This window comes from Pleurodeles waltl, chromosome 4_2, assembly GCF_031143425.1.
Source record: "Pleurodeles waltl isolate 20211129_DDA chromosome 4_2, aPleWal1.hap1.20221129, whole genome shotgun sequence".
NCBI classification, from domain to species: Eukaryota; Metazoa; Chordata; class Amphibia; order Caudata; family Salamandridae; genus Pleurodeles; species Pleurodeles waltl.
In genome coordinates, this window is record NC_090443.1 from 539,987,861 (window position 1) to 540,006,854 (window position 18,994).

Here is an 18,994-nt window from a genome sequence, read left to right on the forward strand (position 1 = left end):
ATGTACAGCTGTTTATCACCAATATCTCAACATGGCACATAAAGCACAGGCTGATTAATATTTCTGAAATAATAAATTCACATCTGTGTTGCCCATAGGGTAAGTATCTAGTTATTTCTTCTCTTAGCATTGTCATAAGTCAAGCTCCAAATATACAAAGTGACTCGTGCTGTACAAATCACTCAATCAAAGGTGAAAATGTATAATTCAATAGCTGTAAAGTGAATTATTCTATGGCCAAATTCATAGATAGTGGTTCCATATCCTGCGCAGAATACATAAAGGGGGTGATTCTGAGACTGGCGGGCGGCGGAGGCCGCCCGCCAGTCTTCCCCCGACAAAATACCGCTCCGCGGTCGCAAGACCGCTGAGGGTATTTTGAGATTTGCCCTGGGCTGGCGGGCGGCCGCCAAAAGGCCGCCCGCCAGCCCAGGGCAAATCTACCTTCCCACGAGGACGCCGGCTCAGAATTGAGCCGGCAGAGTGGGAAGGTGCGACGGGTGCAGTTGCACCCGTCGCGTATTTCAGTGTCTGCTTTGCAGACACTGAAATACTTTGTGGGGCCCTCTTACGGGGGCCCCTGCAGTGCCCATGCCATTGGCATGGGCACTGCAGGGGCCCCCAGGGGCCCCGCGGAACCCCCTACCGCCATCCTGTTCCTGGCGGGAGACCCGCCAGGAACAGGATGGCGGTAGGGGGTGTCAGAATCCCCATGGCGGCGGAGCGCGCTCCGCCGCCATGGAGGATTCTCCCGAGCAGCGGAAAGTTGGCGGGAGACCGCCGACTTTCCGTTTCTGACCGCGGCTAAACCGCCGCGGTCAGAATGCTCGAGGGAGCACCGCCAGCCTGTTGGCGGTGCTCCCGTGGTCGGTGACCCTGGCGTTCACCGACCGCCAGGGTCAGAATGACCCCCAAAGTGACTTGGGCTGTGCAAACCGCATTTTTAAATACACCAAAACAATTTGAGCATTGTCATTGATACTAATGTGCAGCGTGACTTGCCACTATGTATCACCCAAACCTCAATGTTACATGTAAGATAAAAACTGATTGATATTGTACAAAATTGTTAAGCCACATCTATATTGCCCATAAGATAAATATCTTGTTTAAACTTCTAAAAGCACAATTTCATATATAACATCAAATGTGTAAAGTGACTCATATTATGCATATCGCATCATTAAAATGTAGAAACTGAGGAATTTGATAAATGTAGAAAGAATTATTAAACTGCTAAATTCATAAATTATTTAACTTATAGTAAAATGACATATGCTAGTACACTTGATCTCTCCACAGACATTAGTAATATGGACATAATGTATGTAAACCCAATTTGCTCAACATATTGAGTATCCCGTCCAGTCATGCACTCCAAAGCATCACTCAATTGTTGTCAAGTTACATACGTCCATGCCACAATTTCTTTTGACAGAAAAATATATATATTCTACTGAATATTCAGACTAGCCATACAAAGATGATAAGTGACTCCAAAAATTATTTTATGGGCCATTCCTCAAAATGCTTCAAGCTATAGGGACCACATATAGTGAATAATGAAAAAACAAATTTGTACACTCCTATCTGGAAGATGTTGAAGTTGCAAAATTAAGAGTGACCACCTGAGGTAGTTGCCAACCGTATGTTATTAACAAAGTGCAAAAGCTCATGACCCATCACCAAATGCAACAAAACAGATACTTCGTAAACCTGTTACTTACTATTAATTTATAATGTATATATTACTTTTTACTTTAATAGAGTATTACATTACCATGTGGGTAGCTCTCGAGATTGATCTAAATTGATCAAATATAAATAATTACTACTCAGTGCCAGCCTATCTCTATGCGTTGTTTTTCAGATGAAATTGGTGATCTAACTTACACCTGTTAAGCGAAATCCCCAGGTGGGGTGACATTATTGTAGCAATTTCAACCTGATTCACCTCTAGACATGCACATGAATCAATCCAGCTGCCTCACCCCCGCAGTATACGATGTTCCCACCAGGCTGACCGGCGGGAACATTGAATTAAGAAGTTCCCACCGGTCAACCTGGCGGGAACAGTGCTAGTGTATTGGTCTCGGCTGCCTTCAGGGACGGAAGGCCAATACCGTAGCACACCAGCACCCTCAAAATGCACACTGTCTGCAAAGCAGACAGTGTGCACTCTGAGGGTGCTGGGTAGGGGGGCCTCTGAACTGCCCATGCCATGGGCATGGGTATCTCCCTGCACAGCCTTTCCATCAACCTTTCCATGGGGGTTGAATTGCCATGGAAAGGCTGACAGAAAGGGGAGTTGTGCTCAGCACGGTGGTGGTGAACTCAGCACCACCATAGCTGAGCATGAGTCAGACCACCGTCAGCCCGTCAGCAACCACGTTCCTGGTGGCAACGGCGGTCCCCTGTTGGTCCAACCGCCACATCGTGGTCCGACCACCCACCACGAATCTGGCGGTCCTTGGACTTCCAGACTGGTAATAAAGACCTTAGTATGTATTTGTTTTTATCAGTTATGTCTTTCTATGGTAAATGCTAATTTAGGTTTTGTTTATAATGTATGATACATAGTTCGATAGTTTTGGTATAGATATGTATTTTTATAGATATTTAGTGATATTTAGGTTGTTGTTTAAATTTTGGTAGTTAATGGGAATAATTTCTGGGGTTGTATGTTTTTGATGTAATATAGTTATATTTCATTTAAACATGTTTATAAAACATTTTAGGTTTATTTCAAACAATTGTTTTACATAAAAAGTGATGTTTTAATGCTTATTAATGGTCATTTAATTATCTTGGCGGTAGTACTGTAGTTGATATTGTGTGAATCGATATTTGTGACATCTTTATTTGAAGGTAACAATATTTTTGCTTCCGACATTTGTGTTTTCGATATAAACAAAAATTTATATTTTTATTAATGATATTTGTATTACTGATATTTGTGGTTTTACTAGTTGAGTACAGGAAGTCAATATTTTTGCTATCAATATTTAATTTCCTATATTTTTCTGTTTTGATTTTGTATGCATCGATTTTATGTCAGTGATTCGGTGTGGTGCCGTACCAAAAAACAGTGTGGTGAGGCTTTAAACAAGATGGTAAGGCTCACTTGCTTCGTTCATTCTTCATAAGCCCTTTCAACTCGACACCTCCAATGAAATCACAGCAGGAGTCCCATTTTAGATTTACATCAGAATGTGGCTATGCAGGCCGAGTTGAAGGCCTACTGTAGCAGTTACTCCGCACAGCATAGCCACACATGAATAGGACTCAGTGCTTTAGGCAGACTAAGGCCCTTGTTTGGAGTTTGGTGGACAGGATACTCTGTCACAAACATGACTGATATCCCATTCCATCTGCCATACTACAAGTGCATTCTAGCCTATTCCACTAATTATCTGAAGGAAGGGATATTCATCATGTTTTAATGGAGTATTGTGTCCTACAAACTCTTATTAATGCCCTTTTTTATATTTCTTTAATCATTGTTGCAGGAATGTAGATGATTTGATGATGTTTGCTGTCTCCTGAGAGAGTGTGCCTGGAGATTCCTCATTTTTTAAAACAGTTTTTATTGGGGTTGTCATATGCAAACAAAGACAGCATCACATGTCATTCATAGTATTCAGAAACAGTACAGAACCACAATTCTCATAAGTGCTTAATGATAGCAGACATGCAAATCTGTGAGACAAGTGATAAAACTGTTAGGGCATTTCAGCACTGGATGAGAGTTATAAGTACATACCAACTTATCAACCCGGCTGTCTAAGGTTATGGGCCTAAACTGGGAGAAAAGGAATGGCAATTCAGATTCAGTGACTAGGGCGAGGATCCAACTGTGCTGTCATTTGTGGATGGAGTGCACATAGTGTTGTCTTTCATATCAGACTCCATGGGACAGATCGTCATTCCGGTCGAGTTGCAGAAAGTGGTCAAGGAAAGCATCCCAGACCAGAGAAATTGGTTGCTTACGAAGGTATCCGACTTCTTCATAGCAAAGGGCCTCACCCTCGAACTTCCCCCATTTCAGCAGTGCTCCGTACCATGAAGCCGCCTTTTGGGGCTTGTTCGGCTCTCTACTGCAGAGTGAGGACTCTTTTCGAAAGTAGGCAAGCATGCCGGCAAAGCGTGTCCTCACCTTGTAACACTTTCTACGCTTGGCCTCCAATATATTGAAGTCAGTGAGGTTGGTGACCTCCTGTAATACACTATAAACAGAATGTTAATAGGACGACAGAGCTGGGCAAGGCCACAATATGTGCTGCAAATTTGCAGAAGCTGAATGGCAGCAGAGTCAGCTAAGATGTACTTTGGGGAAGTAGCAGTTGTGTCACGGATTCGGGCGGGTCTGATCAGGACTCTGGTTGGGACACCCCTTGAGGTCACTGAATATCCTAAAGAGGTAGTGTACTGGGGCAGAAGAGCAGCTAAAGGCAAACACAGAAAGGACAGCTATGAACAGGCACAGGAAACAGGAAAGTAAAAGCAGAGCAACCCGTGTGTGAACAAACAGGAAACGGATTACTAATGGACAAACACGTTGGGGTTGTACACAGAGTAGGGCGCAGAACCTCCCACAGTGACAGGGAATGTCAATGCCTCTGTGCAGTTTGCTCTTACAGATAGTAACCCTGCCAGCCCCATAGAAAGGAGGCAGCAGAAGTGATTCTGTCTCTGGACCCTAGATCACAAACAAGGATAGTACTTGCATACACAAGACAAGCTCTTGTGGGTCCAGCTGGAAACACAGTGGCAATTCCTGGAAAAACATCAATAGCACACTGTCACTGTTAGGCACGAAAGACAACGTATAACACTAGACAAGGAGGGGGGCTGGAATTGCCTCCTGGAGACCAGGAGCCAACCCCAGTACAAAGGAGGACACTTATACACTGTTGAAGACTGATAGAACACTTACCAGACACAAATACCCAATAAGAAACGGAAGCAGAAGGGAACAAACTAAGAGGCAGAGGCAGGAACTGGGAACAGGCTCAGGCTGAAGCAAAGGCATGACTAGGACTTGAAAACAAGGCGCAAACTTCTGGCTGGAACAAACAGAGACAGGACTGGGAAACTGAGTGCAGGCTCTGGCTGGAACAGGCAAGGACAGGGCTGGAATACAGGGAGTAGGAATAAGCAGTAAACAGGACTGGGAAATAGAGAGCAGGCTCAGGCTGAAACAAGGCAGGAGCAGGACAAAGAAACAGGGAGCAGGCTCTGGAAGAAACAAACAGGTACAAGGCTAAAAGATAGGTAGCAGACTCTGGCTGGAACAATCAGGAGCAGGGCAGAGAAACAGGAAACAGGTTCAAGCTGGAACAGAACAGGAACAAGACTGGAACACCATCCGATAAGGGGTCTCTACCACAAAGGAATCGAACTCCAATGCACAATGAAGGATCTTGAGGAAATGGCTGCTTATAAGCAGTTCCAAGCTGCAGAAAACCCCAGGTGAAATCACATGACTGGGCTGCACAGGAGAGGTCTCAGGTATGTGTAGTTTCAGACACTCGCAAGTCCTGGAGGAGAGGATCGAGTGAAAAGGAGCAACTGGACTTCTCCCATAGAAAACAATGGGAAACAGAACCCAGCCTTTCCTGACTACGAGCCTGTGCATTATGGGATTTGCAGTCCCAGGAAGCAAATGTAATACTACAAAAGCATACCATGGCAAAAAGAAAAACAAATGGGAGTCAGCAAGGGACTCTAGATAAGTGTTCAGGGTGATTCCCAGGCTTCCGACAGTCCCCTTACAGCACCCCCTAAAAATGGGATGACAAAGTCGTAACAAGTTGAGGTTCTTTGGCATCAGGTACCCTTGGTGTAAAATGGAGAATTGTATGCTTTTAAACCAGTACTTGCTGGGTAGATTTCAGAGCCCGTTCCTATTTGGTTTCATGTAGAGCCCATCTGACAGCATCCTCCGAGTTGCCCGGCAGCACCATCAGGCCCAGATTTACAAGCGGCTTGCACCACCGATGCATCACTTTTTTGAAGCACTGGCAGTGCAGGCTGCTGACCCATATCTTCAAGATCACGCAAAGCCACTTTGCATGGCTTTGCATGGCCTTGTAGATATGGAGTAAGGCAACGCAGCGCAAGTCACTGCGTTGCCGTACTTTGCTTCGGGAAGGCGTTTCCATGGGTGTTGAGTGGGTGTTACCATGCAACACCTATGGATTTTGATGCATTCCCAGATTTACAAGGTTTTGTAAACTTGGGAATGCGTCAAAACCCTGTGCTCCCCAGTGGTGGTATAGAAGTGACACAACAAGGAGAAATATCTTCATTTATCCTCGTTTTTTCCTCTTTCTGCATTTTGCAGCACACATCGAAAGAAGAAAACTCCTTTTGGAATTGTTTCTGTGCAGGAAGGTACCCCTTCCTGCACAAAAACAATGATCCCTGCAACAAAGACACCCTTGCACCATAGTGCAAGGGTGCATGCATTGGCGCTTGGCAGCAATTTGTGCGCCAGTGCAGGGGAAAAGGACAGGAGTGTGCCGTATCTCAGAGATACAGTGCGTTCCTGCCCTTTTGTTTTGATGCAGGGCAGCACAACAAGAAGGGTTGCGGCACTGGCCTGCTCCAAAACATTGTAAATCTGGCCCTAAGTGTGTTCCTGTATGGCTTTATATATCCATGTTATTAGATGGCATCCTGTGCCCTTGTGCTGCAGAGTCTAAACAACAGAGTGTGTTTGTGGTTCTTCATCCTGTGTGGACCAGAGCATGCCATATTTATTGCGCAGCTGCCGGTATTTTAGGTACTGCTCTTGTGGAATATCATAGTCAGAGACCTGTTGATTGAAGGTTAGGAGGTGGCCATCTGTAAATAGGTCCTCTGTGGTCAAGGATTGCTCATGCCATCTCTTGAGTCAGCGTCTGAATAGGATCCGGGGCCTGGTACTCCCCACAGGGGAGTGCAGGAGCATATGGTGGAATATGGCATGTGAGGCGGGAAACCTTAGCTAGACATTTACTGGCAATCCTGGATTGCAGCGATGATGTTGTCTGGGGTGCAGTTGTGAGGAGTAGGGAGCCTCAGAGCAGAGACTATTTCAAAGGGCTGGATCCATTTCACGTCTCTCCCATGAAGCGCTCAGCTAACCACCGTGAACCCACTGTAGTAGTGCCGCTAAGTAGTAAGCCTCAAGCAATGGGTCTCTGAGTCCGTTTCACCTACTGGCAGCTGCAACTTCTTCAGCACAATGCGATGACGCTTGTTGTCCCAAATAAGATTCCCTAACATGGTGTCAAGATCTCAAAAAAAGCATCCTGGGGGGGATAAGTGGAACATTGATGAAATGGTAGAGTAACCTAGGCAGGATTATCATTTTAGATAGGGCTAGTTTCCTTGCTGTAGCTAAGGGTACATTTTTCCAGACCTACACTTGTAATTTTAGGGCAGAAAGGGCTCTCCTTAAGTTAGCCTCATATAGATCAGCCGTGAAGTGGTAGAGTCAAACTCTGAAGAAGCGGAGTATGTCACCCTTCCAGTTCAGCATGGTTCCTCTGAGTCACACCTCAAGTGGGGTTATGTTGCAACTTAGTGGGTACACACATGACTTGCCCAGTTAACCCAGAGGTCTGCTGTCTGTGCGAACACCTGAAGTGTAGTGTGTAATGGGGAGAGGTTTGAGTGGATGTCAGGGATGTAGAGGAGTAGGTTGTCTGCATACAAAGACACTGCATGGGTCGTGCCATCCAAAGGGATCCCCAAGCCTCGCCCTCCAGGCAGAACCTAATGGTAAGAGGCTCCATACCCATTATGAACAGCAGGGGGAGCAGGGGCATAAAACGGTGGTGAAATAAGCCTGCCCAGGAGGATCCTGGGGGTGGGGTTGGTGTATAATAGTTTAGTGTATGCTCTGAGGCGTGTACCCACCCCCACCCTGACCAGCGCTTGGAAGAGATAATCCCATATGAGTGTTTCAAAAGCTTTTTCATGATGCCCTCCAGTACCTGGGGTTGACCCCCCACAACCTTGATATATCCAAAGAGTGGAAGAAGAGGTGCCCCTGTCTCTAGCAGTGTAGGAGCAGGGAATGAACCACTGAATGGGTTTAGAGATAATGGTCTACAAGGCAAGGAGTTCCTCTTGAAAATATCCCAAGATATGGAAGAAATGAGCAGCTCACAGGAGTGTAGACCTGGTGCCAGTTTGTCCTGTTCACCACATGCACAAGCTTTCTGGAAGGGGGGAGTAACCAGGGCGAGGAGAGGATGGCCAATGAGGCCTCCAGGACATCTGAATGTATGACAATGGATGCCAGGGTGGTGGGGGTGGGATCTGATGGACAGGTATGTTCTTTTGATATTGCTTTATTGTTTCTAATACTGTTATTTTGTCATTACCATATCAGCTGCATTGGCTGGTCAAATTTCAAACTCAATAAAATATGTTTAAAAAAAAGCTTTTTTGAGATAAAAAAACTGTAAAAAAAATGAAAGTAGGCTGATATCCTCTGAGTCAAAGAAATAACAAGAACTTGCAGTTTTTCAATGATGAATTAGGGCTAGCATTAAAATTGAGGTAAAATGTATTATTATTATTGGGTTTTGGGTTCATTGAAGAAGTAGCGACTGGTTTACTAACAGTGTTAGGGCTTACTGCTGTTATTCCAGAGGGGCAAGTAAAGGGCATTATCAGCCACTTGGAATTACGATTCCTGAGTAAACACAGCAGGACTGATATTTTCACCCTGGTACTGCAGCTGCTTCTAGAATCCAAAATATCCAGATCAAGCTCCAGGGAAAAGTGCCATAATCATGACGATTAGGGGCCAGGTGTACTAAGAGTTTAACAGTTTCAAACACTCCAGTTTTTTAATGCTTTTCCTTATGCATTAATCCCTTTTTAGGATTCAGGAAAGTTTTCAGACTCCTAAAATGGGTTTCCAAATGGATACTGATTTTGGTATCTGGAAAGTCGATGCTGCAGATGTCCCTTTCAAATACTAAATCAGTATCTATAGTACCAATGCTTTAAACTAAAATTCAGTTACAAAACATTGAAATTTTACGGACACCTTATTTGAGGTGGTAATCCATGTGCAAAATGGTCCCCCATCCTACATTGGTTCTTAAAATTCTTTACCTGTCACAAAAATACTAGTTGCGAATTGCAATTAGTCCAGTACAGTTGGCCCTAGGTGCAGTATTTCAGATCCCCTAGGTAGTTCTCCATTTCTCAGAAGATCTTAGGGATCATATGTACTGAAGTCCTTGGTTTTGGTAGCTTCAAAGGATACGATGCTGATTTATAGCCATCTTGTAATGGTTCTCTTTCTGCAGATTTCAGGCTAAGTTAAGGTTCGTAATAGGGTAAGAGTTATGATAAATGTTGCAATTAAGGTTAGATGCAGCATTAGTGCTAGTTTAGTGTCAACAGTAAATGTAGTGTTACGTTTAGGAACAGACTCAATTTTAGTGTTGAGGTAGGACTACACATACAATAAATATGTTTTTATTTAATATTGGGACTAATGTTATGAATACGATTACTGTTATGGGCAGGACTGCAGTTATTATTAGGGTGAATGGTGAACTTAGGCCCATATTTATACTTTTTTTGCGCCACATTTGCATCATTTTTTTACACAAAAACGTGCCAAAAAGTATAAATATGGGCCACAATGTTATAGTTACATGTCAGAGTTAGAGTTAGCATTAGGATTGTAGTATGGGTTAGGTTGGAACTTCCATACCACTCTGCCATCAAATGAGACTCATTGACCATTCAAAGTCCCTTTCAATTCTCTAGGGCAGTGGTTCCCAACCTGTGGTCCGGGGACCCCTGGGGGTCCGCGAAGCCCCCTCAGGGGGTCCGCGACTGCTTGGAAAATTAAATAATATTAACAGATTAGGTCCCCAGCTTTCAGTAATGACTCAGTGGGGGGGTCCCCAGATTCCAATAATGATTCAGTGGGGGTCCCTGGGTTCCAGTAATGACAAAGTGGGGGTCCACAGAAGTCAAAAGGTTGGGAACCACTGCTCTAGGGCAATACAGGCATAATGGACTTCCATTTGGTATAGTAGGTACCAACACCTCAGTGCTGTGTCTTTTGGGTCCTTGAACTTTTTAACCATGCATGTTTTACAGAGTGCCCTACTAGTACAGCGCACTTGGATTTCACAATCTGGCCTACACATTTATATATAGAAAATCAGGAAGATGCAATGAAAATGTACAATATCTTCTTTTTTCTGCAGGTCTTTGGCCAGACTCCGTTTTACTTCTTTGGGACTCGCCAGTGGATCCTGTACCCACGTCTTCCCCGATCAATGGTGAGAAAAACTGCAAAACAGAAAACAGAGAAGGAGAAAGGTGTGGGGGGTTAGGTTAAGTCGGATTTCCCAAAGATTTTGGCAAAATTTAAAACCGTTAATGTTGAGATTTTGAAAATGATATTACAAGGCAAGGGTAATATGAATGGGTGTTTACATTAATTTGCCACTGCACCATTGTTAATGGTCCGATTTTGTATGTTTTGCCTGTGTGTGATGATAATACGATGCTGTAGAAGCAATTAATGACTTTTAAAGAAACAACATAAAATCTTCAGATACGATAAATGTTCTGTTTTAACAATTCTTAAAGTAATTTCTGAGGCTGATTTGAGTCAAATAATGATGAACACCTTAGCCACCTGGGAGGGAAACTACTAAGACCCCCAGTTCAGCATTTTATATCACGCCCACAGATGTTATATTCTGTACAGTATATACTGTGATATACTGTGGCTTCTCGCTAAGAAATTACTCTCCTAGCACCACAAGCTCTTTTATGGCTCCTGTCAAAATACTTATTAGTTGGGGTGGGTAGCTTTTGACAGCTTGGGTCAGATCTCATGCATGACGAGGGATTATATGAGACACTAACTTTCATTTCGGATCACTGACACAATATTGTGGTAACCAATATCATTGAGAAAAGTATTGTGTCAAATATATTGTTTACCACAATATTGTGCTCCTGTACTTATAATGGTGAATACAAAAATATTGGAGAAAATATTGTTGACACTAATAATATACACAAATATAGCTTTTTAATATAAATAGAGTTGAAAGTACTGAATGGTAAATGTTTTATTATATAAATGTATTATAATATAAATATAGTTCACTAATATTTACTACTATGTATAAATATAAACTTAAAAAACACAAACACATACATATGTGTTTGCATTTATATATATATATATATATATATATGTACTATATATATATATATATATATTTTTTTTTTTTTTTGTTGTATAAATTCACTGAAAAAGGTTACAGAGACGTTACATTTAGGTTCTGAATTTACTTGCTCAAAACCATAGCAATTCAGCAGTTATAATTATGAGTAACTCAAGTAACTATAAATTAAAGGAGGAGTAAAAACGAATTTAAACACTTGTGGGCGTGTGTCCTGTAATTACCAGCATCTGAAGAAGGCACTTCGACGAAACGCGTCATACTGGGGTGAGGAAGTGGAATCCAAGAGTGCCCCTGGCTCTGTAGTGGAGCTGTTTGGTTTGGACATTAATTACGTGCAGTGCTGCTTGCACGAAGGAGGCACCCACCTGATAGAGTTCGGTAACAATGAGCAGCATTTGGGTGAATATATATATATATATATACACATTTTAAAAAACAATGGCTACATGGACGTTATAGTTGAGAAATAGAATTAAAAATATATAGAAATTCACTTAAAAAAACAAAGGTTACAGAGACGTTATACTTTACTTGTACAAAACCTTAGAAATTCACCAGTTATAGTTATAGTTATTTCAAGTAACTATAACTTGTGCCCTAAGGTAACTATAGCTCAAGCTCCCGCCATGCACAGTTTTTTTTATGAATAATTTTACACAAATGTTGCAGTCATATTATCAATGATGTTATAAAAGATGTCATGAGTGCTGTAATATAACTGGTGAATTTCCCATGAAAATAGCCCTGGAGAAGTGGTGGTCCTGGGGCTGCAAGGGGGCCATGCGGTCCTCCTAGCTTATAATTACATTAAAGCCACAGGGAGGTGGGGGTCCCAGGGGCTACTGGCGGGCCTTAGAGTCCCCCCCCCACACTACGCTGAGGCTTCTGAATAACAAAGCAGAGGAGCCCGCACTCATTAAAAAAATCTTTTTTTACTTGCAGTGATTTCTTTTTTTAAATGCTACTTTTGCTCGGGGGGGGGCTTCGTTTGGGACCCCAGCACTAAAGCTAAGGGGTCAGGGTATCTTAACCCTGACTCCTTTTCTTTTTTTCAAACTTTTTTTAACCAGGGGCTACACGGTTGTTGCCCCCCCAACACTACAATAAGCAATGCCCCGGGACTTGGCCCAACCAGAAGCTTCAGAATGACAAAGCACAGGAGCCCGCGCTTTTTTTGTTTTTTTGTTTACTTGCAGTGAAAATTTTTGAAAAATGCTTTTTTTGCTCTGGGGGGGAGGGGGAGCGGGTCCCTCTGAACCCTGACCTCTTTTCTTTTTTTAAAACTTTTTTCTGGGACTTGGCTGAAGCTGATTCCCAAGATGGCTGCCAACACTTCCTTGTTGAAGCACTGGCAGCCAATCAGATCTTAGCACGAGATCAGGAGGGGTCGCAAATCCTTTGCATACCATATATACAAATTTCGATTTTCTTTAATTTCTCTAAAACTACTGAATGGATTTACACCAAATAACAAAAATGTTGCTTTCTCGACCAGTAGCTACCTTTCTCCAAAATTTGGTGTAATTCTGTCCAGTGGTATCGGCGTTACCGCTGTTCCAAATACCTGTGGAAAAATAAATGTGAAAAACATATTTTACCCCCCCCCTCCCCTTTGTCTCAGCCCCCACTTCCCCACTTGACAGATAACCCCAAACCTTTGCAGACAGCAACTGATGTGACTGGCAAATTTCTTTGGAAAATTTTGTGAAGATTCATCAACCTGTGCCAAAGATATAGGCAAGTAAAAAATGCTTTTTCTATAGAAGTTACGTCGTAACTATAACTTACTAGTGGCGACCACCACTAGGTAAATATGTATATATGCCATGCACAGTTTCGTCGTCAGAACTTTTATTGCAAATATTACACTGATATTATCAAAGATTTTGTGTGCCGTAATTTGTGGGGTAATTAACAGTGCATGGCAAGGGTGCGAATTATTGTTACCTTAGGGCACGAGCTGTGTGCAGTCTGTCTCTTTGGATGTGAGAATAGGTGTGAGAGGGTGTATCTTGAAGTGAAAGTGGCTGTGAGAGTGCGTACATCAGTGTTTTAGTGGGTACGTCAATGTGTGAGTGGTTCTGTGAGTGGCTGTGTGAGGGTCTGAGTGGGGCTGTGAGTGGGTGCACTAGGATCTGCGTGGGTCTGTGAGTGGGTGCGTGAGTGTCTGAGTGGGTGTCTGAGTGGATGCGTAAGGGTATGAGTGGGGGTGTGAGTGAGAGAAAGATTGAAAAAGAGAAACAGAGAGAGAGAAAGAGAGTGAGAGAGAGAGCAGTGGAATTCTTTAGGGTTTGAATTATACACTTAGAATGAGATATTACTGGACACATTGAAAAAAAAACATGTTTTTGTCAGCTAAAGGGAATGAGATCAGCTTTCATTATGAACCTTAAACTTTAAAAAAAATTAAGTTAGGGGAATCACCAAAGACACACCTGGACTAGAACTATTAACTGTCCACATGAGGATCTGTAGTCTTAACCAATATGCCACAGAGTGTCTCTGCAGGAGTCAGCATTGCTCCCAGAAGCAGGGATCTGCTTCAAATAGCTCCCTGCTTCTGGCAGCCATGTTTTCATCTGTCTTCCCCAAATCCATATTTGCATGCAGGGAAGACAGATGAAAAGTCCAGCTTCTGATCGCTGTTGGAAACCGGAGTTTGTTTGCTGTCAGCTCCTACCAGGCAAAAGCAAACTGCTATGTCCCGAGGGGGGACACCCCAGGAAATAGCAGGAGCCGGCCCTTTGGGGTACGGTCCCCAGGGCGTTCAGTGGCTTTTCAAGGGAGGGCTGCGCGGTCCCCCTCCTACTAGCATAGCCCCAGGGAGGTGGTGGTCCCTAGGGCTCGAGGGTCCAAAACTGACCCCTTTCACTTTTTTTATAAAAGCCCCTGGGGGTGGCCCCTCTGTTATATTTGTAAAATCCCCAAGGAGGTGGTGGTCCTGAGGCTGCGGGAGGGGGTGGTCAGTCAGCCTCCCGCATATATAAATCTATGCCCTAGGGCCTGGCCCCCTGGGGGGCTCTATAGAAAACAAGTGTGGGAGCCCCTTTTTATTTTTTTACATTTTCACTGGATTCGCAGTGAATCACTGTGAAAATAAAAAAAAGGGTTTTAGCTCTGGTGGGGGGGGGGGGGGGGGGTGTTGGCATCCAGTCAGAGCTGTGCATTTGCAGTGCAAAAGCTCTTAATCTTCGCAAAGTCATCACGGCCAGAGATATACAAATGTATTTTCCCTTTAATGTCTCCAAAATTACTGGATGGATTTACACCAAATAAGTGAAAGCACAATCTACTAACCAAAAGCTAGTTTTCTGCCAAATTTGGTGTAATTCCGTCCAGTGGTTCTGGCTGTAGTCGTATGGGAATTAACATAGGAGACACAACTTTTTTGACCCCCCCTTTTTTTCGGGCCCCTGCTTGATGGATCACCCCAAAACTTTCTGTGTGCAACAAGAAAGTTGTACACGGTCAGTCAGTGCAACAGTAGGGAAAGTGTTTGATTTTGGAGGGGCAAATTTACTATTCCCATTCCATTATCTGCAATAGTAGAAAAAGTGTTGGATTTCAGAGAGGTGAAAGTTACTATTCCTACTCCAAACTGCACTCCAGGGAATGTGTTAAACTGCAAAGAGGTTAATTGTACTATTCCTACTGATGTCTAAACAACAGTAGGGAAAATGCTTCACTTCAAACACATTACATGCATGAGTAACCCCAAGAATGTAGAAAAAATAATAAAATCAAACTGTAATATTTAACATAAAAAATATATATGTATTAAAAAACGACAGCAATCAATTTACATAATAACTATACAATAACAAAATTATCAATAAAAGACACCTGGTACCCCTACAACCTGGCAGCCCGCACCTAAAACATAACTAAAAAAATCCCTATTCCATAACTTACATATTTAAAATCAAATAAATCTTTAATTTTCCTGCCCTAGACCCCTACATACCTAAAATAAAAACAAAAATGAATGAATATTTCACAATTTACTCAGTTAACATTCAAGTAAATAATTATTTTACCTATAATAATTAATAGCTCATTATTTATTACTTAATTAACTTCCCACCTTACTTCTCCACAGAGACAGCAGCCCACAACTAAAGTATAAATAAAATAAATAAGTATTCCATAAATTGCATTATAAAAAAACAATTAAATAATTAATAATTAATTGGTATTTAATTTTTACTTATTTAACTTTTCATTCTATACCCTGCAAATCTAACAGCCCACAAATAAAATAGAGCAAAAATAAATCAGTATTATATAAATTACGTAAAAATTCAAAGATATAAAGAAAATGTATTAAATAATTTGAGGGGGTGGCAAACTGCCAAACATGGTGGATGTGCTCTTCCATAGCTCTCGCCAACTGCCTGAGAACCCGACTCCATCCGTCATTTCTCCTGCTTCCCACACCCATCTTAACAGATGGAAGGGCTCTGAAACACCAGCGCCATACCTGGAACTGTTCCATGCTGACCCTACTGTGTCTGGTGAGTTGCTGTGTGCCTGACATGAGCAGCCTTCAGGGAGGTGGGGCCCAGTGGAGAGGAAAGAGAACTGTATTGCTGGTGTAGTTTGACTGTGCTCGGCCAGGCGGCATCAGACTTGAACAGAGCTGAGAGTCCACCCTAAGCCATCGGAAACAACGAGGAGCATGCAGCCACCTGTCTTTTGTTGCCAGTCTTCACTGCGAACCTTTCCCAGGATGGCCAGCCCAGGGAGACAGGGCCCAGCGATACTCTGAGCTTGCATACCGGGGTCTACATGTGGCCCGGCAACCAATGCTGCGCTCGGCTGCAATGAGGTGAGGTGTGTGGGCTGGCAAATGCAAACTGTCTGAGGCCCAAGACAGACAGGGCTGAGGACAGATAAATGCTAGAAGCCAAGCACTATCAGAAGCGCACGGAGGGGGAGCGCAATACACCCGATTCTCACCCGACCTTGCTGGAGCTGTCCTGTGGATGATTGCCAGGCAGCGTCCGACTCTGAGGGACTCTTGTCCTGGTGGTCCCATTGGAGCCGGCCTGCATGCTTGGCTGACACCCCCTTTGAACTTGAGAACTGTGAGTGTGGCGCCTCAAGCGACCTGCAGTAGGGTGACTGGAACACCCCTTGCAACTAGAGGTGCGCTAGAGCTGGTGCTGGCCACGGCCTGCCCGTCATGTTACTCACAGTGCACTAATCCTATGGCCTATACCTCAGCCTGCAAACCCCCACAACGGCACCACGTGGTGCTCTGCCTGGCCGCGGCTACACAAATTCACAAGGCGGACCCCGCCCCCAGAGAGACGAGACAGGGGGTGAGTGCTGGGTGGCTATGGACAATCTTGCCTGCATGAGAACTTGCCCTGGGGGCACTTGGGAAAATCCCGCAGGAGACATGGGGGAATCTAGTAGTGGCACTGTGCATGCACCATACAGCTATAGGACTTTCTGTGGCCTCATTGGCCATCCAGCATATGAACAACACACCACGCCAAATATGTACATCATGTCAGGGGTAATCAGTCCACTTACTAGTAGTCTGATGCCCTACTTGCTGCCCCCTCGAATTGACATTGGGAGACAGAAACAGTGTGGTCCCCCCTTCTCAAAACAACTAACGCTGCTCGCAACAATATCATCATGGGACAAACCAAGTCGAGTCACTCAGTGTCTTAGCAGGGCGAGGGGCATCCCCAACACAGCCGTAACATGGACCTCTCCCTGACTGCAACGGAGGACTGTATACCCCCCACAGATCAGTCTCACCCAGTGGATAAACTTGACTTGATTCGTAGAGAGATTCTAGACTCACATACAGCCATTGAACACTGCATAGACTCCCTGGCAGAGGATCTAGGACTACTGCAGGATGACCAACGCAAACTAGCTGACGATATACATACGGCCAAGGGGGAAATATCGGCAATGGTCCCACAACAGGTCTCTAATACTGCCACCATCAAAGAGCTTCAGGGGCGAGTTAACATTCTGCATTGTAATTGTAATTGTAATAGTATTTATATAGCGCTTACTACCCCTGATGAGGCGTCAAAGCGCTTTTCGGCGAGTAGCACGCTACTCCAGAACCCAACAAGATTTAGTGTTGGATTAGTATCGGGAAATATGAGTACAGTTTTAGTATTATTATGAGTTCATTTGAGCCGTGGATATGAGAGTTTGTTAGTTAGATTGACAGGAGTAATGAAGGGGTGGAGGAGGAAAGAAATCCAGAAGTGTTAAATTGGGAGTATATCCCTCATTTACTCTCCCAGGGGCTTGGGATGAATAAAGGGGGATGGAGGAGGGCAAATTCTTTGGAAGGGTTGGGGAGATCATAGTAGCAGGGTGAGATAAATGAGGGCGAATTTAGTAGGGTTGTTTGGGAGGTCATGGCAGTAGAGTGAGGTTTTGTGAGTTAGATGTGGAAGCGAAGGGAAGAGCTTAGGCAGAGTTATTTAGGAGATGAAAGTAGTAGAATGGATTTGGGATGAGTCAGAGTGGGGATGGAGGATAGATTGATAGAGACATGACATATGATGGTGGGTAGATAGGTGTGATAAGATGAGAGCAGGGATTCATAGATATCTAGTATGATAACCCAACCAGGAGCCATGCAATGACACGCGAACATGCCAAGCACAGAAACAACATACACATATACATACATATATATATATATATAAGTATATATATATATATATATACACACACACACACACATACTGTCAAAGCCCAGCTCACCTGAGCCCTTGTTCAGTTCTGATGGAGGTTGAAGACAATACACACATGAATACACACACATATGCACACATATATGTACATACAATACATAATTAGAACCATGGGTAAATATGCTTAGTTAAACAGGTTTAAAGAGTGTGTGTGTATTTTATTGTTATGACATAGTAGCGATACATATTTTCTATAGAACTATACATAACTAGAAATATACACATAATCAGAAAAAATATTTATCAACATAGGCATATGCAGTCCATAGTTGTATGAATGTGGTGGTTATGAAGGAAAGAGCCAACTCTTGAGTAGTTTTCTGAAGATAAAAAAGTTATTTGTGGCTCTTATAGTTGGGGGTAGTGAATTCCATAGTTTGGCTGCTTGAACTGAGAAGGATTACCACCTATAGTCTTTTTCTTGTATGGTGGTGTTCTAAGGCGGGGTGCCAATCTTGAGTGGAGGTTTCTTTGTTGGATGTATTTGGTTATTTTGTTTCTGATAACAAGCGGTCCTGTTCCATGTATGGCTATGTGGGCGATCCAAAGCAGCTTGAAAGTGCATCTTCTGGCAACGGGTAACCAGTGTAGTGCTCTCAAGGCAGAGTAGATGTGGGCTTGCAGCTTTACATGTAATAGTAGCCTGGCTGCGGAGTTCTGGATACGTTGTAGTTTTTTCATAATAGATAGAGATGATCCATGGTAGAGGCCATTGGCATAATCCAGTTTGGATAGTACAAGCGAGATAGTAGCTTGCACCTTGTGTGGAAATCCGAGGTGGGGGAAGATGCGTCGTAGAGTCTTCAAGGTGATGAAGCTTGTTCGTGCTAATTTGTCCACTTGGGCATTCATAGTTAACTTGGAATCCATGCTGCATGAGAGAACATAGGACACTGAAGGCTGGGCTTGCGGCAAAAATGTGAGTTTTGTGGGAATGCCGATGGGGGAAGGTGCGCCAAATCTAACGTTATTAATTGAGGAATGGCTCCAATGTTTTGTGGCCCCCCAGGGCCTGTCCAT

The 18,994-nt window shown here is 43.5% G+C and overlaps 1 protein-coding gene across 1 annotated transcript in view; it reads left to right on the forward strand.

Moving 5' to 3' along the window:
• RGSL1 (regulator of G protein signaling like 1) overlaps positions 1–18,994 on the forward strand; it is a 483,194-nt gene that overhangs the window by 2,001 nt on the left and 462,199 nt on the right. The window contains exon 2 of the mRNA XM_069233196.1: positions 10,236–10,310. Coding sequence (XP_069089297.1) covers positions 10,236–10,310 — 75 coding nt within the window. The remainder of the gene's footprint in view (positions 1–10,235; positions 10,311–18,994) is intronic.